The following is a 27,703-nucleotide window of genomic DNA, read 5'->3' as shown; positions in this document are numbered from 1 at the left end:
CCCTCCCCTCGGTCAATCACGAGTCCTGGGCATGGCTATTGCCTGCCTTGCTCGCTGTTTCATCGCCATGGTGTCGTATTGCGCAGCCGCTTCCTGACTGTTCTTCTGGTCAGGTTTTATTATTACTATTTGCTCTGTGTGGTGCTTTTAATGGTGGGATTCCTAACTAGTGTCTATGGTGTAGTGCCATACAGGACAAATGGATGACCACAGAGGGAACGACACACCGGGGAATTAGCATAATCCCTACAACTACTTAACATGCCCCGGCCCCTCGTGGCGGGGACACATATCCAACTTAGCCGACATCCGGGCTAGACAGGTCCTCTCCTTATTTACATTGAGATGGTTCTTGCTACCCACGATCATCGGAGCACCTACCTATGCAAATCTACCTAAATCTATATATCACCCTACCCCAAAATTCATAAAAGTATTGTTGCGCAACCGCCAAAATTAATATCTGGCGGTCGCGGATTGCCGATCACGAGGCTTTAACTCCGAGGCGGAAGCTCAATGGCGGATTCCAAAATCGAAAACACCTAAGCGCGCGGAATGGAGGGAAACAGCGCAACTCCCCCAGCCTTATCTATCAAATCAATCAGGTGGTAAACTGCGTTCAAGTATGTACAGAAAATAATGCAAGGGTTTATTGGGAAAAGCAAGGACAGTGAAAAGCACACGCCGGTAATAAAATAAGGTAGCTAAATTGGGATCCCACACACAACAGATATAAAACCACCGTTTAGAGGCCATTTTTCCCCGCAAAGCAGGGGTTGGCCTTTTCGGGGACCGTGGTAGTTGTTGTTTTTTGGTCCCCTTTTTGAAGCAATGTTTTACGGCCGGATGCCCTTCCTGACGCCAACCCTTTTTGCCGCCTTCAATGACAAACAGGGAATTACCAGTGAACTGGTACTCAATTAGCCGACCTCAGAAGGATGACAGGCTGAGTCAACCCCCCTGGCATTAATTCGGTGATCGACCGAGATTCGAACCCAGGATCGTAGGATCCTAAGCCGGCACCCTAGCCGCTAGTCCAACACCAGGGATACACACAACAGATATCAAATACAAAAACGAGGGAGATGAATATGAAAATAAAAACGTCCGTCATGTAATTGGGTACGCGGAGCTCGGTCTTAGCTGTCTTGTCGTCTTCAATTCCCGGCCTGGAAGAATCCTCCGTCCGCCTGGCACGCCTCACTAGGCCCGAGCCAACGCCCTCGCCGCTGCACATGAGGTCCGTGCACCAAGCTCCAAAGCACCACGAGGTCCCACTGCAGGACAGCGAGCTCCACTCGGGCTACACCTCAGCCAAACTCGGGTCGGGGTCTCTGAACTGCACTGCCAGGAATCCAACTGCTTGGGATCAACTACTGAACTGCGCAATGGCGTTCGGCAACTGCTCAGGCTCAACTCTCGAACTGCGAACTGCGCACTGCCAACTCCGCTTGGGCTCTCTGCGCTTAACTGAACTGCTCTCTGCGCAACTCCACACGCCGAGTCTCAACTGCTCAGGATCGCACCGGGACTGTAACTCAACCGCTTCTCCTGAACTCGACTCCTCTCAACTCAGGTCGGGGCTCTGATCTGATCTCCTGTTCAACTGAACTGCTCCAAAATGGCGTCCGGCCCCCGTTAATATCTCTGGCCGATGACGTCAGCATTGGCGCACTGCTCTGCCAATCGGAGCCTCCCCCGACTCGCCGGCTCGTCCAGGTCACGCCCACTGCGTCACTCCACTCCCGCTCCTGCTCCTTGGTCACAGCATGTGCTATGCGAGGTGGGTAGGCCTCTCGGAGGTGTAAATGGTGGCGGCCAATTGTGGCGGTGTTCCAACCTGATTTCTTCCTAAGTTATGTCAGGGGGGAAGGCGTCATTTAGTGTTTTACTAAAGGTCCTAACTAATGTTTAAGTGGTGTGCAATGCCAAAATGGACAAAGGTTTGACTACCAGGTGAGACATACAAGGGCTCTACTGATTAACCCCTACACTACCCACCACCCGAATCTCCTGGTAGATCCACAGTTATACACCTTAACCCGACAAACGCCTACACATGACTTATTACAGGTAGATTCCCTATCGCGACATCTCGAAGCATGTTACCTACTCAGAGCTACTCTGCTCTACATATTGCTCTACCAAATTCGTAACAGTATATTAGGAGCCAGGTCAGGCAGTGCTGATGTCGGCCCGCAGGCAAAAGGTAACCACCACAAGGCCAATAACTCCACAGCTTTTCCATGTCCAACACATGCCAAAACCACCACCTGGAAAAGCTCACCACCATGATTGCAATAAATAACCCCATACCTTTCCAATGCACAACATGTGCAGAACCCCAACGTAGTTTTTTTCCCCCGTGCAGCGCTGAGTTCGAGTACAATAATAACTAGAACTACCACTTTATAACTGCTGGCAGTGAATACCGGGTACCACAAGACGTCCGGTTTGACCGGCAGACCTTGTGCGTCCTGCAAGAATACTTGGAGGACAGAGCACAGACAGGGTAGGGGATGCAAGGGTGGAGAGGAGTTGGTAAAAGTCAGAAAGACCACCAACCTCCCTACTGTGAGAGTGAAACGGTTGCAGAGAAAATGAATTTTAAAGGGAATAAACCTGCAAATTATCGGTGGAAGAATAACAAGAATAGAACTGCCACTTTGTAACTGCTGGCAGTGATGATCGGTTTCCTCAGCCTTCCCACTTTGATACAACCTCACTTTCACCGGACATGCTTTGACACAACCTCGCTTTGATATACAGCCTCACTTTCATCATCATTAAAGATACACTGAAAAGTCACATAGCTGGAGAAGATAAAATTTACAGTTTCTTCTTTTCACAGAATAACGACTTCTACCTTCCAGACCGTACTACCAATCAGGTTAAGAATGTAAACACTTATTCCCCTTGATGACATCTACATTACTTTAAAGTTTCGCGTTGATCAATCAAGCGGTTCAAGAGATATACATTTTTTAAGATTTCCATTCAATTACCTATGGCTGCCAAACCGCACAACCAATGATGTTGAAATTTTACCCACCCAACCCCCTTGAAGACCTCTACATTACTTTAAAGGTTGATGTCGATCAATGAAACGGTTCAAGAGATAGAGGGGCTTTTAAGATTCCTGTTGAATCATTCAATGATGCCAAATCATGTGACCTATCACAAATTCCAAAAGACCATTTTAGCATCCAGTCATGGGGAACATATTTCTGAAGTTTCCACTCGATATGTTCAAAAATGACGGAGGAGATAGGTTATAAAGGTTTGTGCTTCAAAAAATCATAGCTCCCAAACCATGTGACCTATGATGTCACGGTCCCCGAACGTTTTGTTCGGCATGGGTATGCAGTCATGCATGTAAAGTTTGGCCACGATCTGTTTAGCTGTTTCGGAGAAAATTGTTTTTTAGTGGTTTTTAAGAAGGCTTTTCCCTTAAACAAATATGGCGGCCGAACCACGTGACCAATGACATCATTTTTTTTTTCCTCCATCAATTTATCCCCAGATGATGCTCAAGAAATTTCATCCTCATCGGATGAAGTTTTGTACTTGTTGAATTATGACGTCATAATGGAGGCACTTATGACATCATCATTCACATGTTGTTCTACATGGAGAGTTCTTCACAATGAGCCATGCATCAATTGTTTTCTACACAGCGCTTTTGGAGATATAGAGGTGCAAAATTTTTCAGTTTTTCCAAGATGGTGCCCGTATGATGTGACCTATGACGTCATAGTTACCCTGAAAGGTTCTCCAGGTGGAGGCGCTCCTAGGGTGAAAATTTCCTGTCAATTTGTCCAGCTATTGCAGACAAAATGATTTTAAAAGGAAATATATCCAAAAAATGGCAAGGGCACAATCAGTCACATGGCCTGAGAAGAAAACATCTTGAGTTTCTTCTTCTTCCAACAATAACGACTTCTGGCTTCCAGACCTTACAACCAATCACGTTGTAGTTGTAAACACTTATTCCCCTTGATGACAGCTACATTACATTAAAGTTTCATGTTTATCAATGCAGCGGTTCAAGAGGTATAAGGTTTTTCAGATTTTCTTTCAATTATGTATTTCTACCAAACCACGTGAGCTATGACGTTAAAAAAATATATATATTCTGATTTTTTTTTGTTTTTTTACTTAGGTCATGCACAAAAATATCATTCGTGGGATCAAAGATTCTATTTGTCGAATTCTAACTTCACTTTTAATATACTAAATGAACACATTGTTATGTTTATGGGGGTAGCTAAAAGAATACCGTAGGAAAGGTAGAATTATATAAGAAACAGCATGGACCACGTGACGTGTAGAAGCATCTCGATATTCATAAGTAGGGAAGATGTAGCTTTAGGTTATTTAAATGTGTATCATACAAGGGATGATGCCGTGTTAATTTGTAATAGGGGTTAAGGTTAGTTTTCCCCTGTGCGTCACACCCTTTGTAATTTTCCCTAACATTTTTGCTGACACGGCTGGCCATGTAAAACAACTACAAGCCAAGCAGGAGTCGGCCGAACTAAGCCCGCCCCTTTGGACCTAATAAGGCAAAAGACCCACCCAGAAGAGGCGGAGGATCAGTGGGTGGAGAAGAAAGCCAGCAGGCTACGCCCGAGGGACGTGATTATTAGCTCTCACTCGGAGGAAGAGGAGTGCACTTCTGCTGGTGTCGGACAAGAAGGCTGGCCATTTTGGTGCTGGGACAATTGTGCGTGCTTTTGGATGGTTAGAGGAGCCTTAGCTACGTCGGCAGCATTTTGAAAGAGGTGGGCAACATTGGGCTCGCCAAGGACCTGTGGCTGTGTTGTGCTTCACCAGACGGTAGTGGGACCCAAAGCAGGCCATCTTGGCTGCTCGCTCCACGGTTCTGGGCGCCTTCGACGTGCGGGCTTTTTCATTGGCCATCACCATCTTGTGCACTGAACGCTCTGAACTTCGGGAGGCTCTGGACTTCGACACCGCCATGAGCCTCCAAAAGGACTCAGTGGGCTAAAGCTAAGTCTTGGCCAAGGGATTTTATTTTATTGTATTTCTCCCCCTGTGTTGTATTTGAAACTGTATGGAGGTACCTCAAAATATAATTTATTTTACCTCAACATTCATTTCCGTCCACAGATTTATTTGCTTTTAAATCAATTGTTGCATTTTTATTGTCGTGTTTGCATGTTTTGTGGTTTCGCAATAAACCCATGTGTTTTGTTTAAACGCCTCGCATCTTTTTCCAACCTGCGCGCGCAAAAATAACCGCCTATCATCGGGAGGTCGCCTCGGGAGTTAAGGCTGGTTCGGCTATCTGTCCCCGGGTGATCGTAATCGCCAGGGACACGACAATATTTTTGGTCCCAATGCAGAGTTCTTTAGAATGAGCTTTAGAATCTTTAGAATTCAATTTTTCCATTGAGCCGTTTCGGAGATATAGAGGGGCGAAGTTGAAGGTTTTGCTCCAAGATGGCACCCCATGACGTCGTCATTAGCCCTAACTAACCCTAACAGTCATAATGCTGTTTATAACATTAAACAAAGAAATTTGGAAGAATCCCCACATTAGTGAGGTAAGTTTTACTTACAGAACTGAGCGAAGATCTACTGTAATCTATATACCCCACAAGGGTAATCTATATACCCCGGACACAAAACTGCCGCTACTATAATATATAGAAGATGATATTGTTGGGGTTTTGAGAATCCTGCACTTGTAAAGAAGTGCACTCCTCTTCCCTACTACAAGGTCAATCCCCACATGACCTTCCTGCCATGTAAAAAGGGCCATTTTTCGTCGTGGCCTTTTGAAACCCACCAATTAAGGTTTTGTTTTGTAAACCACCAATTAAACCAAATTTTCCTGCTGTTTAACACGAAACTGAAAGGGAGGAAGACCGGGGTATGCTCATTTACTAAGCTGCTAGCGAGCACTTGCCAAGCTGCTAGCTAGCACTTGCCAAGCCAGCCGTTCCTTAACGGTTTTTAATGGAGTACTTCTTTGAATGCTTAAACCACTTGGCAATCTCTCCACAAGAAACTTGGTTAATGAACACACACCCAATGTTCTTGAGACCCGACCATAGATCGTCTGTAATCTATATACCCCAAAGAGGAATGACCCTTCCTGCCGCTCCCGTAGTGAGCAGGTGAACGAGAAAATTAAAAATGTCGGTCGGTGGAGTCAGCCGTCATAATGACATTATAGATGAAATGATATAACGTGACGGCCGGACACAAAATTGCCGCTACTATAATATATAGAAGATGATATTGTTGGGGTTTTGAGAATCCTGCACTTGTAAATTGTTGTAAGTATACCCCTTTGTAAATAATTCTTTTTGTAAATGCCGGGTCTAGGACTTAAGACTTGGGACTCAGAGGACTCAGAGAAGGAGCAACTGATATATTTATTAGAACTCGTTATACACAAGCTTGCGGAAAACAGGATGTCGCAGGAAGCTCACACAAAATGACCAACTCTACAACAAGATGCTCTGAAAAAGGGTTCGATCAGGGCTTCATTATATATATGAAATATAGAGGTGTGGTCAAACATCAGGACAGGAGACCAAGGGTGGACTCACATGGCCCCCACCTTCGTCCCTTCCTGTTGTTCAGTAAGTTTAAGGGAGTCCGAGGCCAGGCAAGGGTTATGCCCTTGATAACATAATCATTGAAGCTTGAAGGGAAATCATTGAGGTTTGAAGGGAAAGAAGAAGATAAAGAGTGGACAGCCTTATAGCTGTCATCAGGAAGACTAATGAGAACATGGAGGAGTATAGCATAGCAGCTTGGCAGCTGTGACCACAGTATGGGAACAAACTCTGGATTTCGACAGGTAAAGAGAACATGCCATTACAAGGCATGAAATCACACAAAGTATATAATTCTTCAAAGGCATTTCAAACAACAAAGTAATGTAACATAAGTCCTTTGGTTGGGAAAGTATAGAGGGAGTGAACAGTCATACATGAGCCAACATACAGAAAATTGGCAGAGGCCAGAAAGATAGCAGTTTGCAACCAAGGCCGTAGTATGGGGAACAAGGGATTGTGCCAACACAGGGCAAAGGTTTGTAAAGCATTTAACTTACTTTAAGGGTACAGCCAGCTTTCAGAGAACATGGAAAGAATATAAGTATTAAAAGGATACAGTAAACAATCAAACCAAACATATAATTGGTTATACTTGGTCAAATGGTAAGAGAGCACAAAGGGGGAGGGGCTCACGCCCCACATAAATACCTCCATTCATTGTAAAGGTCAGAGATCGTCCCCTAGTTAGTCCACATTGCAACACGCAGCTAACCATAGGCCCTTTTCATAGTTATTTCATTATTATGTGTTCCAGGTAAGGCTGTGTTTCCAATAGTTGACTCTACGTTGCATCAATCAAATAAGATAGGCCCCCTTCAACTTCCCCAATCGTCTCTTTAAAGTGCCAGTAAGGCGGCGTTCGCCGCCGTTGCATTGGGCTGTTTTGTTGGCATCACACCGCCAAAACTCCATTACGCACGAGGCCAAGAAGGGGGGAGGAGCCGCCGGATCACGGGCGTGGCACCAACTCGTCATCAAAGGTGGAGTCAGAGAGCCCTTACCAACCAACCAGCGCCGAGGTGAGCCCGCCAATGGGCGTGTCCCCATGAACCGCGGCTTGATCGCGAGCGTGTAATATAAGCGCTAGTGCAAGCCTTTTGAGAGGGTGGAGTTGGAGTGAGAGACGCGTAAGGAGGCTGATGACCGAGGAGGAAGAACCAGCGCTGACGACCGGGTTTTCGCCGCTGAACCTGACTCTGGGCGAGGGCGTGCATGCGAGACACCAACGGCGTGCCGCGATCCCCGGCCCTCCCTACCCGCCAGCTCTGTGGACCGTCTGCCCCTCTCATTCTTCCAGCCATTCCTGCCTGCAATTCCCATTCGTGTACGTGAGTTTGTGCTGTCTGTATTGTCCTGGGGATAAGTTAAGCCTGTGTAGATAAGTTTGCTCTGTGTCTTCTTCTTCTTCTGTATATTACTTTCGTTCCTGCTCTTCGTTTGGTTTGTTGTAAATAATTAATAAATACCTGTTCCTTCTTATTCTTTGGTTTCTTTCTCGTCCGATCGCTTTCGTGATTTCTTTCAATTGAGTATCTGTGGCGCGATTTTGGCCGAACCGCTTTTAACCGGGTTTAGTCCATTGCTAACGGCTCGGATTCCGGAATGCTAAACCGCTTGGCAAACTTCATCTTGTCCGGGATTCGAGCGGTACTTGTCTCCCTGTTCTGCGGAGGGATTGATAAAGGTATTCGGGATAAACCCTGGACCAATAACCCTGATCAATCCCACCCCGCAAAAGAGCATTACAAGTACCAGGACCGGTCGGACGGCCAGCTTAACAGGACAAGGGGATTAACCCCCCCTTGCTAACGGGAGTGCCGTCCCCCGGTTCCGTAACAATATATTTTAATCTCCAGTAACTTTGCAGTCACTACGAAGGGATTAGTGTTACGATTAGATTTATTATAATATTAACGTTACGTTATCATTATTCTGAAAATGATATTGCTAAAAAAAAACGGGGCTAATTCCTTACTTCCGCGTTATTAGTACCATACACCACTTATTAATTATTGATTCATGAACCATACACCACTTCAATCGAGAAACGTTGCAATAACGACAAAGGGATTGCAGTGTTATGATTATATTTACTATATTATTAGTATTAACGCTATTATCATTATTACGAAAACAACACTACTGTATTAAGAAACCTGGGCTAATTTGTCCGAAGCGGCCTGATGGGGAGGCATGAAGGCATGAAGCCTAAGGCCTATACGTACTGTGTCGTTGGAAGATCCGTATCGCCGATGCTTTCAATATTTGATGATCATTTTAACAATCGGTTTGTTTGTGTTTCACACTGAATGAAAAACGTAAATGTAGAATGTCGTAAAAATCAGAGTCTACGACAGTGTCTCCAACCTGAGTTTAATCAGAATCAATCTCAAACAGCATCGAGGAGGAAATCAGCAATCATGGTTATCAGTACACTACAATCATACTAGCAGGAGTGATATGACATCCAAGCTAACAAGCAAGCAACACGCAATGTAATTACCCTTACCATTCTAAGTATGCACATGAATGCCACATGATAAATGTCACAGGACTGCTCCTCCGCTCTCCTCGGTCAAGATCTTATAATAGCCATGTATAGTGGGGCGGATATGTGTAAAAAGCCACCAGGATTGTGGGTTTGGTGGTAAAAGCACCAAAATTGGCATATATGTTGCCAAGATGGTACTAATTAACTTGAGATATGGTACCAAGCTGGATTTTGTCCGAGAAGCCCGTAAAGTGTGAAAATTCAAAATGGCCGCCGCCGGAATTGAAAATATCTATTAATTGCTGTATCTTTGTGAATAGTTAACATATAAACTTAAATAAAGTATCCTTTTGTATGTTTTCAGACATGCAGAATCCAATGGAACCATCATTTGGTTGAAAAAATGCATATATATCAACATAGTGGTCAACTCTATGCTAAAATTCAAAATAGCCGCCATTTGAATTGTTGATATCTACCACCCAAATCATATAATACCAAGTAATTTTGTCATAAAACATAGATCAACTTTATTTATTAATATATTTCAGGCATAATGGCACCATCAATTAAAACAATACAAATGCATAGTGAACCACCTTCAGTTGTTGTTAAATGTTATGATTACGAGCGTCCGAATTCCCAAAAGCGACCGGTTATCTTATGAGAAAAGTAGACTGAGCAGCTAGCTATACTTGTGCAAAACAAAATCATATTTTGAACAAAGTGAAACATTTTATACATCTCCAATTATAATGTGTAGAATAACCTTTATACATTGCATACTATCAGTAGGCCCTATACATTTATACACCCATGACACCAGTACACATTGCATACTAACAATTATACCGTACATTGGCGTGACTTATGCATTCACAGAGCAGTGGGTTTGGCAAAAATCATTATACTATTTTCATAAGTCGGAATATTTCAGCACTTCATTTATGCGTCTAGATTATGACACACTAGTATGGGGCATGGTGTGTAGAAGTGCATAATCAGTTCCTACATTGCGAACATTATGTGATATACTAGTAGCCTCTCTCCAGTGTGAATGTTCATGACGGTGTACATGTCATAATGTAACAACTTTTAGTTGCCCTCATTGTGATCACAATTGCCACTGCAACGGCAGAGTGATGTACACTTAAGAGCAGCCCTGACACATTTGCATAGTCCTCTACAACCTTTCTGACATCCACATCGCAGCAACTCTGAACAAGACGCCACAGCTTCTGGAAGTGTTGTCCACACCGGTTGCCAGCCCTGCATGGCACTCTTTTGCCAACCGCATGCCTCTGGAGATGGAACTACTGGGGAACGCACAAGGGCCTGTCCCCATACATGTCCACCCTGGTATATCGCCCGTTTTGTATGCTGTAACAGTGCTGCTCCTGTGGGTGGTATAGATTCGATGGACCTAGCTTTTGTAGTGAAGATGTGCTTCCTGGCTGAGTCGACAGTAGTTTCTGTGCATGTGCGGTCATACAGTAGAACAACATACGTCTCCAGAACAGACATGCAGTCGTCATTGAACTTTGATGGATCCATCGACAAAGTAGAGAATACCGGCGTCACTTCGTCGAAAGACTTCCAAATGGCAAATGCGGTCTTTTTCCCCCTGCCAGCAAACGATGATACTGTATCACAGCCTGTGAAGGCGTGAAACATAGGAAGTGCACGTGCCTTTCTACTTCCAAGCTGTGAGGCGATATCGTGAGTAGGAATGTACCTGAAATGCTTCCCAGTGCCAAAAGTGACCCACATTTCTGTGTTTTCAAGCAGTGCCACAGTTGAGACGGCCAGGACGAGCACGTCGGTGTCCACAGTTCGTAGCACGATTCTGCGATACCCTCTGTTTACGGCATCGACTGCATGAAGTAGCATTCGCGTGTCCGCCTCTTCGTGGGTACATGGTGCTAGGGATGTAGTGTCCTGGTGAACTCTTGTGCAGAGCACATTCTCACCGCATGTGGTGTAGACGTCTTTCTCTGACGTCAGATTTTCTACAACCTAAGATGGCCAATAAAACAAGCCTGATTAAACTGTATGTCATTACGGATATTGCATATAAAGTGATGTAGGAATTACACTCGGTCGTTATCCTCCACATATTTTGAAGTGTATACTCGATGATACGTGTATATGGTTTGCGAAAAACAATCATGCAATACTGGATGGAGTCTTACCTGGTGTGCCAAGAAGTCGAATCTTGTTGTCTGCCAATCTCAAGAACTCCTGCCAATTTCCGGGAATCTTGTTGCATGGCGCGACACGCCGCCGAACACCTTTTCCACGGTTCTCTCTCACAGTGGATTTCAAACTGTCTTCCAGGTACACATCCCAAATGATGTCGAGTCTGTTCACGTTTCGCAGCTGCGCTTTGACGTAAGGGAGAAACGCCTGTGTGGCACATTCTTGGAATGTTTTGATGCCGATGGGCTTCAGCATGTTGATGATTGCAGCACCATCCAATATGACGACATCAACTGATGGGGCATCTCCACATGATGTGCAGTAGTTCTCGAGACATTCAAAACTGATCATCATCAAAACTGAGCATGACATCCCGGCCTTGCTTGTATGCACGAAGCCCTGGCATGTTTGCGAGTATTCGATTTTTCAAATCAGTGGAGTGTATACGTCCACTTATTGCAACTCCCAGTTCTGCCAGTCGGTCGGTGTATAACTGTAGAAGATCCACCAGTTTGAAAACAGGTGCAATAGCCTTGTCGCTCAATTTCGTCTTTTCTATGTATCCCATAAGTTCCACCAATGCTATACCATGAGACACTCGGTCAACGTTCTCTTTTTCTCCCTGCTCTGTCTTCCTGTTGCTGGCATTGTACAATTTGACAAGACAATTGGCATGGTACTTCGCTTCCTGGGCCACAAGGTCACGAGAACTGATTTGTGCAATTAACTTTTGATCCTGCAGTTTCAATGCACATTGCCTAACCCTCTGTGTGAGTCGTGGTGTCATTGCTTCATGCAGAGGTATCGCCTCCGTTCCAGCTTCATCACAGAAGAAACACTTGAAATCTTCTAGAGGATCTGTACGTTCAGCCTGCCGTAACATGTAAGGTCCTCCTAGGGTATCGTCAGATGTACATGTAGTAGGTTGTGAAGCTAGCTGAACTCTGGCGAGGCGACTGGCACAGCACTTCAATGGGCATGATTTGTGCCATTGGGCATGAGTACGTTCCAGAGTGCTTCCAATACCATCCCCTTCATCAAGCCTACGTATGTCAATCGGTAATGGTTGGTTGCCCACTTCAAGAAATTTGCTCAAGTTTTCACCCAGAGTATCATATCCAACACCAACGTCTGTGCGTTTTGATTTCGCTGGGCATTGCAGTGGTTTATCCGAGTGTTCTTGGCATAAGGCACACATACTCCAGTCTATCGGTTGACATGTGTTTACAGTTGATCTCAGTGTCTCGCCGTGAACAAGTTTGCATTTTTTCCGTGTCGACATAATTCCCGTTCACTCACCTATGAAGAGAAGAAATACAAATTATTACAACAACAACACACAACATGCATTTTAAGGCCATTTTCCCTGCTAGAGCGGGGGTTAGCCAATCGGCATGATTTCGGCAATCGGCAATCGACAAATTATTACAACAAGAAACAATAATTCCTTTTTCTTTCCCTTAATTATTGCATGATCCTGCAGTTCGTCACAATGGATAGTATGAAGATGATGATCCAACGAGGTGATGATATACATTCCTCCTGTAGGAGAGTGAGAAAGATTCATGCGAGTGTGAAAGTACTCGTCCCATGATATATATGCATTTTTTCAACCAAATGATGGTTCCATTGGATTCAGCATGTCTGAAAACATACAAAAGGATACTTTATTTAAGTTTATATGTTAACTATTCACAAAGATACGGCAATTAATAGACATTTTCAATTGCGGCGGTGGCCATTTTGAATTTTTGCACTTTATGGGCTTCTCGGAAAAAATCCAGCTTGGTACCATATCTCAAGTTAATTAGTACCATCTTGGTATCATATATGCCAATTTTGGTGCTTTTACCACCAAACCCACAACCATTTCACATATCTGCCCCACTCGTAGTGGACAGGAGTTGTTGTTGCACCTGGGTTATAACCTGAATACAATTTCACAACATAGAGCATGGCGATTGTGATATATGACACGTTCGACGATATGTTTAGCATGAACGGCATAGGAATCAAAATGCCGCAGTGTAGTCAACATTGATTTTAAAGTTTTCGGACATGAAAACCAGGGGGGGCGGGGGGGGGGGAGAAGAATAAGAATAAATCTGCACAGTAACGATAGGTTTTCTCTGCATTGCATGCAGAGGAAACCTAATAATCCAAGTAAAATCAATAAGGTACCACAGCTTGAAGAGCATATGATGCCCTAATAACAAAATCAATAGGGGTACCACAGCCTGTAAGGCATAGAATACGATACCCCATGCAGTATTATTTCGTATGTAGCCTGTGGCTGCTAGTTGCATCATTGCTGGGAGCGCGGCTGTTCCACTGATTCAGGTCCCCGTTTCGAGTAAGCTGGTCCTCATTTCGTTGACCGATGAAGGATGACAGGCTGAGTCAACCAACCTGGTGTTATTTAACGGCACAATAGGAGCTCAAACTCAAGACCCTAAGATCTTAAGCCAGCCGCCCTAACCATAAAGCCATTACCAGGGGTGTGTTCAGTTTCCACGTTTCTTGTAGAGTGTTTGCTAAGTGGCTTAAGCACTCAAATCAAGCAAGCACTCCATTCAAAACCGTTGATGAGGAACGGCTGGCTTGACAAACACTAACAAGCTGTTTCTTAACTGAACACACCCCGGACCTACCGCAAGCAGTGTTGAAATATAATACATCAAATCTAATAAAATAACGATTTTAAAGATCGTTCAAAAGGAATAAATCCGGAAGTTTAGTGCTACTGAAGCAGTCTTGTATGCCTCACCCTTATACACTGTAGTAACACGACGTCAAGTCACAGTTTAGGAGATTCAGGCTTTATTGGTCACCACTGAATGCAGCATCAATCGACAGTGTGCATAGCCATTGTCAATTAGCAGCAGCTTCTTCACCCCAACCCTCTAACATGCCACGCCCTCTCATGCTATATATTGATGTATAGCATGGCTTTGGAAATATTATGAAGGCGATTTGAGTTCTACAGTCTTCCAGTATATTGCTACAGTTTTGGAAATGTCCACTGGGGGAGGGAATTTATGTACATGCAGGAATCCCCAAACAGTTGTTTCTTTAGTTTATGTGGTAGGTGGACATTTGCCCATTGTCTATGGGTTTGGGGGGAAAGTTGAGGTTAGTCTGTGTATTCCCAGTGTGATGTTTCTCCATTTGCCGCTATCTCTCTCTCTCCCTCTCTCTATCCAACATTGGTCCGTTTCAATAATTAGTCTTTCTCTCTCTCTCTCGATCCACCATCGGTCCGTTCCAACAATCAATCTTTCTCCTTAATCCACCAATAATCCTCTTCACCAAACCTCAATTCAAGAATCCCTCCTTCACCTCATCGGTCTTTCCTTCATCCCTGCAGGCAGTCAGTTTATTCTGGTCCATCTGTCCATCTGCGTCACATCGGTCTGTCTGTTTAAAGCACGTACGCGTTGGCGACTGCCTCACAGATATAAACGATTAATCCTCCGAACTGGTCATTCTAGTTACCTTCCCCCATTCCCCCCTTCCTTGCATTTCCGCATTCGCCACGCAGGGCGGCGCTTCTCGCATGCATGGTGCAGAGGAACATTTGGCGGGAGAGAGAGAGGAGGGGCGAGGGCACATATTGCCACCTTGGGCGCGTAAAAGGAAGAAAGGGCGGGCATACCAAGTCACTGCCTCCACATCTTGACACGGGGATTTTCCACTGCTGCATCCCGTGACCTGCTGTGATGGGCACACACCAATGGGAGGAGACCACGCGGGGCTGAGGGATGCTCGCATGAGCTGTGCTCATTTGAAGCCGCATCCAGCGTGGCACACTAAAGTGCCAAAACACGGTTCGGGTCATGGGACGGCTGCTGTTCGTGTGTACTGTGGCCCTCATTGGGTGGCTGCTTTTAATGTGTGCTGTGGACCACGTCAGGGCTGTTGCCGCTTGCCTTTCACGAGCTGGTTGTCCTCCATTTCATGAGCTGGTTGTCCTGTTGCCTGCCTGAATCCCGCAAGCTGCCTGCCTCCCGCGAGCTGCCTGCCTCCCGCGAGCTGCCTGCCTCCCACGAGCTGCCTGCCTCCCACGAGCTGGGGGATGCCTCCCACGACCTGGGGGCTGCCTCCCACGACCTGGGGGCTGCCTCCCACGACCTGGGGGCTGCCTCCCACGAGCTGGGGGCTGCCTCCCACGAGCTGGGGGCTGCCTCCCACGAGCTGGGGGCTGCCTCCCACGAGCTGGGGGCTGCCTCCCACGAGCTGGGGGCTTCCTCCCACGAGCTGGGGGCTTCCTCCCACGAGCTGGGGGCTTCCTCCCACGAGCTGGGGGCTTCCTCCCACGAGCTGGGGGCTTCCTCCCACGAGCTGGGGGCTTCCTCCCATGAGCTGGGGGCTTCCTCCCACGAGCTGGGGGTTTCCTCCCACGAGCTGGGGGCTTCCTCCCACGAGCTGTGGGCTTCCTCCCACGAGCTGGGGACTGCCTCCCACGAGCTGGCTGCGTCTCACGAGCTGTCAGCCGAACCATGAGCTGCCTACTTTCATGCCTGAATGCGCACGCTGACTGAGGACAGACAGCAGCACGCAATCCTCGGACGCTGTGGTTCCAACCACCTTGCACCACACCCCAATGCTGAGTCGATGCACCCCATCCTTCCTCATCCTGTCCATCCTTTACCCATCTCATATGTTTAGACCGATGCCTCCCCGCTGGTTACATCCACCTGCCACCAATATGTTACATCAGTTCTTCGTGCCTGTTTGTCCTTTATGATGTCCTTAAAAACAGTAAGTTTCTTGTTTTAAATGCTTTTCAATTTCGTTTGATTGCCAGGAATGCAGACAAAGTTCAAATTTTTATCTCACTCCACTCATCGCAAACATTTTCCGGAAAAAAGTGCATTCAACGGGTAGCGACGTTGCTATTCTCCTCCCGTGGGGGTGCTTTTATTTGTAACAGACGTGAAAAAGTGTTGTTTTATTTGTGAAAAAGTGCTGTTTTATTTGTGAAAAGTGTTGTTTTATTTGTAAACTAGAACGGCACTCAGTAGAGAGCATACCTCCACCTGGTTGGCCATATCACTCTATGGTGAAGAATCACGAAAAAAAATTCTACGAGCTGGATGCGGATCTTCACCAAAATCGAATCATTTCGTCCTTGTCACATACGCTACATCTCTGCCAAATTTCGGCCGAATCCGTCCACAACTTTTTGAGATATTTTGTTCACAGACAAACGGACAGACAAACAGACAGGGGTGAAAACATAACCTCCATCCACCCCGGGTGGTGGAGGTAAAAAGTGTTGAGAGAACATCGCTTTTTTTTTTTTAAATATAAAGAAAAGCAGACTTTCCCAATGACTGCAATCTTGAATTACCTTTTGTTGTCACAGCAACTCACCTGGTGGAGGCACTTTGTTACCTGGAGACCTTAAAGCAACCATTCCAGGTGGACTACTATGCTCACCCACCTGGTGTCTACCTCCTAATTTTGCATCCTCAGGAAGAGGTCTGTGCAAATTGAAGTGCCAAAAAGCTTGCATTGTCATTGCGCCGATACACATGAATACTGCATGTGAAAAATGTATTGAAAGCAATGATTTATTCGGCAGGTACGACGCTGGGCATTGCGTTCAGCACAGCAGCTTGGACATTTGAGCCGAGATGATTATTATGGCTTGAGAGATGTGTTCGTCACTGTTCTCAATTTGATAGACTCTAATGTGTCCCAGAGAAATGTGGGCTCAGATGGTGGTTGTGGCACAGCACTTCCTCCACACCTCTTCACCAATGAAAATAAAAAGAACTTCTGGCTTGGTACGTGCATTCAAGAGAAGACGTGTCCCCTGAGTGTGTTCCTCTCCAACTGTCTCCTTCTCCCCTCACCCCATGTTTATATCTTCCCCAACTGCCATCTCTCTCACCCCACCCCCCCTACTTCCCCAACTGGCTTCTATCTCTTTCTCTCTCCCCCTTCCACAAACCCTGTCCATCTCCCTCTCTCTCTCTCTCCTGTCTACCAATTCCCTCTCTCCCGTCCCCCTCCCCCACCCATACCTCTCTCTCTCCCTTTCACTCTCTCTCCCTTTCTCTCTCTCTCTCTCTCCCTTTCTTTCTCTGCGGTGTCGGGTGGGTGTCGGATGGGTGTTGGGTGTCGGAGTGAACTCCATTCAATGTACAATGTGCGCTGAGTGGGTTCATCAAAAATGTAGTGGTCTGAGAGGGTCATTAACCAGTGTGGCAGCTACATTCAAATGTAAGGTGTGCACAGAGGGAGCTGCAGATGGAGGAAATGTTGAGTTGGATCTTGGAGACGGCGTGAAGCTGGAAGGTGTGAAAACATTTTGCTACCTCGGAGACATGCTGAATGGAGAAGGTGGATCAGGCTCGGCAACGGTTGCTCAAGTGAGATGTGCATGGAGGAAGTTTCGGTAACTGAGTGACGTGCTGATGAGGAGGGGAGTGTCGTTGAAGCTGAAGGGAAAGGTGTATGCTGCATGTGTGAGAAGTGTTATGATTTATGGGAGCGAGACATGGGTAATGAACGTAGAGCAGCAACGAAGTTTGGAAAGGGTGGAAATGCGAATGGTTCGATGGATGTGTGGAGTATCGTTGAGAGAGAGGAAGACAAATGATGAATTGCGAAAAATGATGGGAATAGAGCCTGTAATTGATGTTGTGAAGAGGAACAGGTTGAGATGGTTTGGTCATGTGTTGAGGAAGGATGAAAGTGACTGGTTGAGAAGAGTGATGGAAATGAATGTAGAAGGAAGTAGAGAACGGGGAAGACCGAGAAAGACTTGGCTAAAGATGGTGGAAGAAGAAATGTGGGCAAGGGGGTTAACAAGGAGAGATGCAGAAAATAGGGCAAAATGGAGAAGATTGTCATGGGGACCGCAAGGCTAACCCCCGCTCTAGCAGGGAAAATGGCCTTAAAATGCATGTTGTTGTTGTTGTTGTTGTTGTTGTTGTTGTTGTTGTTGTCTCCCTTTCTTTCTCTCTCTCTTTCTCTACCTCTCTATCCTTCTTAAACAGTTTTTGGCAAAGTTAAGTCGTTTTTGAATGCCCAATTCCGACTGGTATGAGATCGGAGGATATTTTTTCATCAATTTTATGCTTGTGCTCGAAGGTCTAATTAGAATGCCAATTAACTCTAATTAGGGCCGTTCTTGACCCCCTCGGTCTACAGTAATACGTTCTTGTGATGCGTACTTTTGAACAGGATGCCGAGATCTACCAAGTGATGAGAACTATGTGCTTGTGCACGAAACTCAAATTAAGAACGATTTAAGTGCCCTTTTTCTAGGCGCCAGGACCCCTTGAGTCTACCCCGGGACACGCAAGAATCCACATCTAATGATTAGACCATCAACCTTTTGTGTGCGAGAGTCTAATTAAAGGCCTGTGGGCTATCTCTCGGGCTATCGCTCTTGCCCCCCTCTACTCCTGCCCCTCTTTCTTCTTCTCCCACCGCCTCTCTCTCTCTCCTCTCTCTCTCTCCCCTCTCTCTGTCTCTCTGTCTCTCTGTCTCTCTCTTCACCCCCCGCTCTTCATCCATGTTTTTTCCCAATCACATGCCACCCCAGGTCACTCTCCCCCATAAATGCAATCATGAACTTTAATCCAAATGGTACGATGTCTTTTCGTGGGGCATTTGTTCTTTCCACTTCCCATGGAAAGTCTACTCACCAATTACTGTTGTTTGTTGCCTTTTCTCCACATCTACACCAAACATGTTAATTTTCAATGCTTTACATAGTGAAGGCATCAATTGAGCATCCTCTTGGCCCCACACTGTTGTTTTTTGTCGGTGTTTTCTTTCACTGTGTAGGTGTGTGCATGCTTCTCACACTGCTTGACGAGCAGGCGCTGGAAACTCTACTGCTTGATCAAGCACCACAGACCAACATTTTGGAGGCCATTTTGTCTGCAATGGAGATGACGACAGAAGGTCCATTATCATGCTTTAAATATTCCTCTTGCAGCATTTCAAAAACGTATTACGAGGTGGTTACGTTTACGGCTGAACAGTTTACGTTGTGTATCCCACTGATCGGCCGGATCTGGATCCGGACCTGAACCAAAATCGAATCTGCCTACCCAACTAATCTACCTCATTTTGTAAAAACTCATCCACAACTTTTTGGAATATTGTGCTAGATATTGTTTTTAGCCATATCTCTCAATGGTGAAGAATCACTTTTAAAATTTTAGTGTCCAGATCCAGATCTTCACCAAAATATAATCAATTAGTCCTTGTCAAACACCCAACCTGTCCACCAAGTTTCGTCCGAAAACCTTCCATAACGTTTTGAGATATCCTGCTCACAGACAGACAAACAGGGCTGAAAACAAAACCCCCATCCACATTTGGATGTAACAAAAAGATGTTCTGCCACCATGTTTTGCGTTCACTCGATTATTTAAAGACATTTCCTTTTGTACCTTCCATTACAACATCCATTATTGTGTTTTGCTTATTCACCACCAATTTTTTTGTAGATGAGTCACAGGACCCTTTCTGGCCGGCGCTGCAATGCCTGATGGTCATGCTGGACCGATTGGGAGCGAAAGTGTGGGCTGGCCAGAATGTGGATCCCATGCATGCCTTTCACAGGGTCATAAAGAGCCCCAACTATCTGAGGGAAATGGAGGAAGTTTCACCTGTTAGGTACGATTTTGACACATTGGGACTTGTAAGAAAAGTTTTGAAAACATTTTTGGTTATTTATAGTTATCTTATCCCTTGTACTTTTCTTCCTCCCCTTGCTGTCTGTTTGACATTGCAGAGTAAAGCAAGAAGCCTTGCAGTCAAATTTTGATACGTCTTGCAGCCAGATTGTCTATGGAACGGACACCTCAATTTCTGTAGGTTTTTTATTTTACTTTATCCTTATTTATGGTAACCCGTTTTCTTTCTTCTACCTCCTTGTTCCCCCTTTTCCAATAGTTGCTAGTTATTCACACAAATCATTCCTCTAAATGGCTTTGAAAGTCCAGATCAATTATTTGTATTAATGCTTGCAACAGTGTTAATGTCACCAAACGTTGTCGAACTTCTGAGGATCAAAGCCTCCTGATGCCTTGCAAATCCTATCATAAAATTGCATATCAAGTCATTTCAAAGGTTAAAGGTCATTACGAGATCGCTACTTTTGACTTCTTCTCAAAAAGTATTCACCCGAATTAGATGTAACTTGGTAGGAATCATCTCTGCATGGTGCTTTCACATATTTGTTTAAACCATCGGCTAATTTACATATTTTGTGGGTCGTCCATGCCTACCAATGGTTCCCGAGTTATACCAGGTGAGCGCAGGGGCATTGCCTCTATTTTTAAACATATTACATATTTCCCTGTGAGATTTTTTTATTTTTTTTATTTTGTATACAGAATCGAGGCTCGTGAAAGAGCTAACATTTACTTCACAAACAAATCAACCAGACAAACAAAATATATAAAAAGAGGGAGCGGAAGACAAGATGGGGAGAGAAGGGGAAGCACACAAACACAACATTTGAGAGCAGGGAGATGTGTGGAATGGAGAGGGCTTGGGGGGAGGAGGCGTGGGAGGGGGGGGGGGGTGGGGGTGGGGAGGGGGGGGGGGGTGGGAGAGGTATAAAGCACATGGACACCGCGAGGACTTCCAGGAAAGAAGTGGAAGTCCTCGCGGTGTCCAGAGGTCGCAGAGGGCGACCTGTAGGAATATTTGGGGGACAGAGCACAGAGAGAGCTGGGGAGCAAGGCCAGAGAGGATTCGGTAGATGACAGAAAGACCACCAACCTGCCTGCGGTGAGTGAGTGAGAAGCCCTTGGAGTTAGCTTCATCGCGGGAGATTCCAATGATATGCTCATTCTGGCTGTTCAAAGCTTCCAGACAGGCAAGTAGCATGCTGGTAACCCACTGCCGGTAGCATAGTATGGTACCGAGTGGCAATGGTTGATGAGCATCATTGAAGCCTCAAAAGACTAAAAGATTGGTATATCATTAGGTCGCTGGTTCAAACCCACTCTCAGTTGTAGATACGGCCTCTGTTTTATTGACGAGCTACAATAAAGGTAAAATGCGCATGTGGTGGCCTTTTCCCAAGAGGGGTTATTACCCTGCGCTCGCGAAGTGAAAAGCAGGGTTAGGCAATTGGTTGCGTACATGCGGCGTATGTCTGCATTTTTAAAATACATTTTTTCGTCAACCCTTGGTCCGATTGACATGAAATGTTACCATAGGAGCGCTTCCACCTGTATAATTTTTTTATTCATAATTATGACGTTATAGGTCACGTGTTACGGACGCCATCTTGGAAAAACATTCTAGCTTTTTATTTCTGAAACCGCTCAATGGAAAAAATTTAAACAAGGCTCATTTTCAACTACTCCCCATGGGGAATAAGATATGTTAATGATGATGTCATCGGTGCCTTCACCATGACGTCATAACTCGACAAGTACAACTCTTGATCTGATCAGTATGGGGAAAAAAAATTCTCTGCAACTGTTAGTCCGAAGGACACAAAATTTTGACCATAGGAGCACCTCCTCTTGTAGAATTGTTTTTGATAATTATGACGAGGTCACGTGGTGCAGGCGCCATCTTGGAAAAATTGAAAAACGTTGCACATCTATATCTCCGAAACTGCCCCATGGAAAAAATTGACACGTTGGCTCTTTGTGGGGAATAAGTGTTGTTCACGATGACGTCATTGGTGCCTTAATTATGACGTCATAATTTGACAGAGACAACGCTTAGTCTGATAAGTTTGAAATTTTTTGAGCCTGATATATGCAACAATTGTATTAGAAAATATAAGTTTATGATGTCATCGCTCACATGGTCTGGCAGCCATATTGGACAGAGAGGGCAGAGGGGACAAGACCAGAAATGAGGCAGAAGACAGAGAGACCAGTGACCTGTTGGTGATGGTGAAGTGATAGGCCCCCATAGACCGGCTTCGTCACGAGAGATGATCTTGAAAACATTGGTTTCCGTGGTTTTAAGCTGAGCAAGATGTGAGGCAGGGGAGCCAGCCCAGAGGGGAGTCCACTGAGGTCTACTAATTTAATTTACATCAATGCCCACTGAGGTCTACTAATTGATTTGCCCTTTCTGTGATTTATGTTCATGCTCGACTACATCTCCAAAACCGCTCAATGGAAAAAATTGAAAAATGGCTCATTGTCAAGTACTCCATGGTCTTGGGAAAAAAAATGCCACGATAAGCTATCTTAACACAGATATGCACCTAAACACAGATTTTGCCCAAAGCGGAAAAACTTCGAGGAGAGAGTGGGGGGGGAAGAAGTCGCTACAACCTCCATTTTGTAATCCTTAGTCCTGTCAAGTATGGTTGAGATTGGATAAGCAACGACCAAATGTATCGCGGTCAGACAGACAGACAGACACCAAATTGCTTATTTTAGTATGAATATTCAGTGAATTTAAATCAATGTTTTGGAATGATGTCAGCAGTGCCTGGTAGCATGTGATGCTGCTGTCCCAATATAAATGCAGAATATTTACCTTTTTCTTGAAATTTCCCAAAGATACCGGGTAAATTGATAAGTGTTTACAGTTGACATATTCACGGTATACCGTATTTGATATACGCTTTTGTAGAGTGCCTCATTAAATGTATTTTTGTCGCATCTTGTTTTACCAGAAAACAACGCCCATCCAGCAACGACCAAAGGCCTTGGTACGGCCGCAAGAGCTGGACATTCTGGGAGAGCTTTCAACCATTGTGCAAATGCTACATTCAGATGAGGGCAACAGCCTACGTACACACCATTCGGCCTTCATTTGGTTCCTTCCGTTTGCTTGTTCAGTCATGACTATCAAAGAATATGGTGTTGGGTATGTAAGTGAGGTGATACACCACCTCGGCATGCGCTCGGCCCATTCACCTGTTCACCTTCTGATACTTGCCTCAATTGTCACGTTGTACCGGTCACACAAGTCTCTACCACTGCTCTGGTGCTCCTCAGGGTGCTGGATACCGATCATTAGTGATGGAGCTTGTGGTTTGGTTACAGCTTACTTGGAACCATGTGTCCCTTCAAATATCAGTGGCCATGTGATGTACCCGAAGACCGAAATAGTCCAGGCTGCTGAACGTTGTTCATTTCGGCTTATTTGTTTGCTGCTTCGTGATGGAGTCCGTCTGAAACTTTCCAGCGACTGCCAGCGGCTCCTCGATTTGTTTAACCTGCATGCAAGATTCCAAAGAGGCCGCAGTGTGTCCGATATTGACAGAGAATTATTGCGTCCTTCCCGGATGCTGTCTCTCGAGGATCGCAAAAAATTGGAAGCATGCATTTCAAGTATCGTTTTTGAATACAAATGTCGTGCAGGTTTGTTGGCGAGTTCTCCGAGCTTGTCAGTTGTCACCAGCCCCAGTTCCTCGCCCATTATTTTGTCCATTGGTGAAAGTCCTCAGAAGGGTAATGTAATATTCAGCAAAGCTTCCTGCTGTAACACATTGCCTCAGAGCCAACTAAAAGAAACAGAACCAACTGTCGATTCTAATTTGAGCAACATGAAGGTTGAAGGTGGATTTCCAAGTGTCAGCTCTGCAAGTAATGGGGACAACGCTTCAGATTATGGCAGCAATATAAAGTGGGATAAGTTTAGGAAAGACTTTGTGTTTCACACTGCTTCAACCGTGGAAGATGAAAAACGTCATGGGATAACTTCAGAGATTGTTGTGAATGGCCAGCCAGACAAAGACTTTCAGCATACTTCTGATGGCAAGGCTACAATCAATATGCTGAGTGTAGAAAATGAGAGTAATGTTGCCGATTCCGAGATTGATCCTTGTGCAGCGGATTGTATGGAAGGGAAAATGACAGATGATTTTAATGTAGTTACGCCACCACGTTCAGATGATGTAATTTACATATCCGATTCTGATAGCAATGGCTCAGATAATGACAGGGTCGATGCTCAAGTGAGCAGGTCCAACATAAATATTTCACAGTTCCAGGAAGAACTAGAATCACAATTATATGATTTTCAGTATGAAGAGTTGTCAGGAGAGCAATTCCCCCAGTGGAAAGTTCAGGGAGTGGGTGTGGAAGAATTTGAGAGGGGGGTGAGAAAGAAGACAAAGCAGTTGGAAATTAAGAATATATATCGTGAGGATGCTGTATTAAAGGAAGTGGATAAGAAGAAAGTAGAGTGCGGGAATTCCGTGGAATTTGAACAAGACAAGACGTATAAAGAGATGTGTGGAACTTCAAAGAAGGTTGAAGATGTAACAAATCCAACAATAAGACAGGGAAACAAAATCGACTCTTCCGAGGATCTAACCACTGCATTTATGTTTGAATATGATGATAATGGTGAAAAAGAAGAACGCGATTTTCAGAGCTTTGGAGCTGGTAGAAAAGAAAACGGACCGCAACATATTATCTCAGTTGCGACACAAATATCAGCACCGAATGTGATGAAAGAAGAAAACAATTTGTCACCGATCAGGGATTCATCAGTCACACCTCCTCTGCTCTCGGTCTCAGATTTAAATGACGCGGTGGATCAAGTGGACTCTTTTGATGAATATCAAGAATCTTTGATTATTGCTGAATCTGACCATCAACCTGTTAATGAGATTTCAAACCAAGCTGACGATGCACCAGACAAGACGACTCGTGTTTGTGATCCCCCAACTATGGACAACAGCTCAAAATCAAACCATTTCTCAACATCGTGCAGTAACCCCACAACTGTGACTCCAAGCACAAGGTCAACTTCAAGTAATACGATCTCAACGGGACTCTCAACCAAGAGGCGAAATGTTTCTCCGAAGTGTAAAATCTGCTGTGATAGCGTGGCCAAGAAGCTGAAGATATCACCTCAGAGAATAAGAAAACTGCTCCGTCCTTTGGTTGAAACAACAGCTGAAAGACTGGGATTTAAGAAAGGACCACGCCATGCGCCTGATTTATCTCAGGGATCGCTTAGCCATGTACACTTGCTTCGTCAGCGAGGATTTAATTTTGGTGCAATACCTGAGGCAGAAAAGCGTAAATATAAACTCCAGTTGAGAAGGAGCAAAGTCTCTTGCAGAGAAAGGTTGCAAAATAGCCTGCTTCCTCGAAAAATTCCAAACAGAATTGCTAAAGCATCACTTTTGAATAAAAGGAAGAGTTGGACACCTCCATTGCGAAAGGTTTTGCTCAACAAGGCGATTGAGTCGCTGAAACATCAGGATGGAAACCAAATTAATGATGTAAATGTACACCTGAATGAGAAAGGAGACTCTGTAGTAGCCCTGCGAGCACCTACGGTAAAAGTTTTTGGCAAGAACCAAGTGTCTCGAGCTGCCCTACTTTTGGAAGACGCGAAGCGTGAAGTTCTGCCACGGCCCGCACGTTTGGCCAATGACAGGACGTGTGGCACTATAAAAGTGATGAGGTCCCTGCTGAAACCAGGCGTGTTGGAGGCCTTGGAGACTGAGAGCCACTTACAAAAGGCAGCCATGTACGTCCCACTTCCTCGAAAGAGCAATTTTTGGCCAACGAAACAGCATGATGCGAATTACTTCTTAAATGAGGTAAGGCAGGTTTTGAAGGGTGTATTTATTAATGTAATGCTCTTCAAAATTGGCAGTGATTTGGAGTATAGCATTTAAATTTGTGGAAATTTTCCAACTTTATGGAATGCTGGTATATATATAAAAAAAAAAATCTAACTGTTGTCCTATAAGGAAATAATTTTAAGTAACTTACTTGCTCATTTGACAAGAAATAGAACTGCAAGTGCAAGTGGTCTATTTTGTGCCACTTAAATATTTTCTACATTTTAGGATAAATCAACTGCAAGTTTTAATGCTTTTTCTTACTCCCTGAAAGTTCATTTATGTGTAACTGGCTTTCTTGTGACGTTATTGAGACATAGAGACAAGAATATACAAGTAATTGACCCATCAAACCTGTGCTACTTAAACACCACATTAATTACGGATCCAACTATTCCAGGATGATTTTTTTTTTCTGTTTATTAGGTTTCCTCTTCATGAAATGTAGAGGTAACTGTTACGGATTCGTCACTTCCGTTGTGGTGGTTTGCATCCACTGTAAATATTTCTGATTCCATGTACTATTATTGTGTTCAAAAGGTTTATTGTTCATGAACTGTTTTCAAAAGGTAAAAAAGTTAATGTTAAGAGAAACAGGAAACCGGATCGGGAACCGGACGACGAGGAGGAAGAAGAGGGAGAAAAGAGGGTGGAGCGAGTGAGTCGGACAAGAAGGAGCCGAGCTACTTGCGGTCTGGAGCGAACGTTGGCGAGCAAGAGTCACTAGCGAACTTTCGGGTTTCCGGGAAAGGGATTCCTGCGACAGAGTTGTCATCGCTGTGACCGATCAACCTGCGTGTCAGGTTTTTGGCGGTGGATTCCGAGGAGAATTATCGCCGGGCCGTTACGTCTCAAGAGCGGGTCATCGGCCATTTTGACTCATGCAGGACTTGTGCTTCGCTCACGGTTTCGTCTCTTTTCGACCATTTTCACCGCATTCAGACGTCGATCTGGGGCGTGTGTGTGACGTGGCGTTTTGAAGGTTAATTTGTCCATACCCGAGGGTGTGATCTCTCAGTCGCCTGGAGGGTGCCTTGGATTTCCCAGTGGCCTTGAGGGTGCCTGTGCCCCGCATTGGCAGCGGGACTGTTCTTGCCATCCGAACGGGATTCTGGTCTCGATGGGACATCGTTCTGGCGATCGCTGGACACATCAACTTTGGCTTGGAGCCGGGAATAAGAGACATTGGGAATGTTCTGGGTTCACTCACTTGGAGCGCAGTGAGTTATATATTACAAAACTGATGGTACCATCATAGGATATTGATTGTACTTTTGATTACTATTATTGTTGTACCGTTATTCTTGTGTGATCTTAATACAGTATTTGTTTGTGAGTAACAATTGGGGTGGCTTCTCCATTGATCTTTGACATACAGAATAACACATTTTTCTGCCGTGACTCCTCTTGGGGCTCAGAGGTACGCCGTGACCAGGGGGTCGGGGAGGAGCACGTAACATAACCTTTTATTATTCCCAAAGTTTTTCTTATTATTATTTTTCCACCCTATTTTTCACCTTCGAAAACTTTAAAATTAATGTTCTCAGCAACTGTTTGTCCGATTGACAGGAAATTCTCATCAAATGATCGGCTGGGCTCGTATAATTGTTTTAATGCTAATTATGACGTCATAGGTCATGTGGTATGGGCACCATCTTGTAAAACACCTTCAACTTTGCCCCTCCATACCTCCGAAACCGCTCAATGGAAAAAATGGATTAATGGATCATTCTAAAGAACTCTGCTATGGGAACAAAAAATATGTTTATTTAGTATATTAAAAATGCTAACGTTAAGAGGTTAGAATTCGTCAAACAGATCCCTTGCTCCCACGAAAATGATATTTTTTCCCCAGATCCTTAGTTTAAA

At 44.9% G+C, this 27,703-nt stretch overlaps 1 protein-coding gene across 1 annotated transcript in view; it reads left to right on the top strand.

The window, feature by feature from the left end:
• The window catches only part of SETX (senataxin), a 163,824-nt gene that overhangs the window by 9,087 nt on the left and 127,034 nt on the right, over positions 1 to 27,703 (top strand). Inside the window, exons 4-9 of the mRNA XM_078774880.1 lie at positions 16,655 to 16,770; positions 16,874 to 17,078; positions 19,093 to 19,212; positions 19,764 to 19,932; positions 20,051 to 20,129; positions 22,919 to 25,810. Of these exons, the coding sequence (XP_078631006.1) occupies positions 16,655 to 16,770; positions 16,874 to 17,078; positions 19,093 to 19,212; positions 19,764 to 19,932; positions 20,051 to 20,129; positions 22,919 to 25,810 (3,581 nt within the window). The remainder of the gene's footprint in view (positions 1 to 16,654; positions 16,771 to 16,873; positions 17,079 to 19,092; positions 19,213 to 19,763; positions 19,933 to 20,050; positions 20,130 to 22,918; positions 25,811 to 27,703) is intronic.

Source organism: Myxine glutinosa, chromosome 3 (genome assembly GCF_964187855.1).
Source record: "Myxine glutinosa chromosome 3, kmMyxGlut1.1, whole genome shotgun sequence".
NCBI classification, from domain to species: Eukaryota; Metazoa; Chordata; class Myxini; order Myxiniformes; family Myxinidae; genus Myxine; species Myxine glutinosa.
The sequence above is the reverse complement of the archived record's forward strand: the minus strand, read 5'-3'. Positions and strand labels throughout refer to the sequence as shown.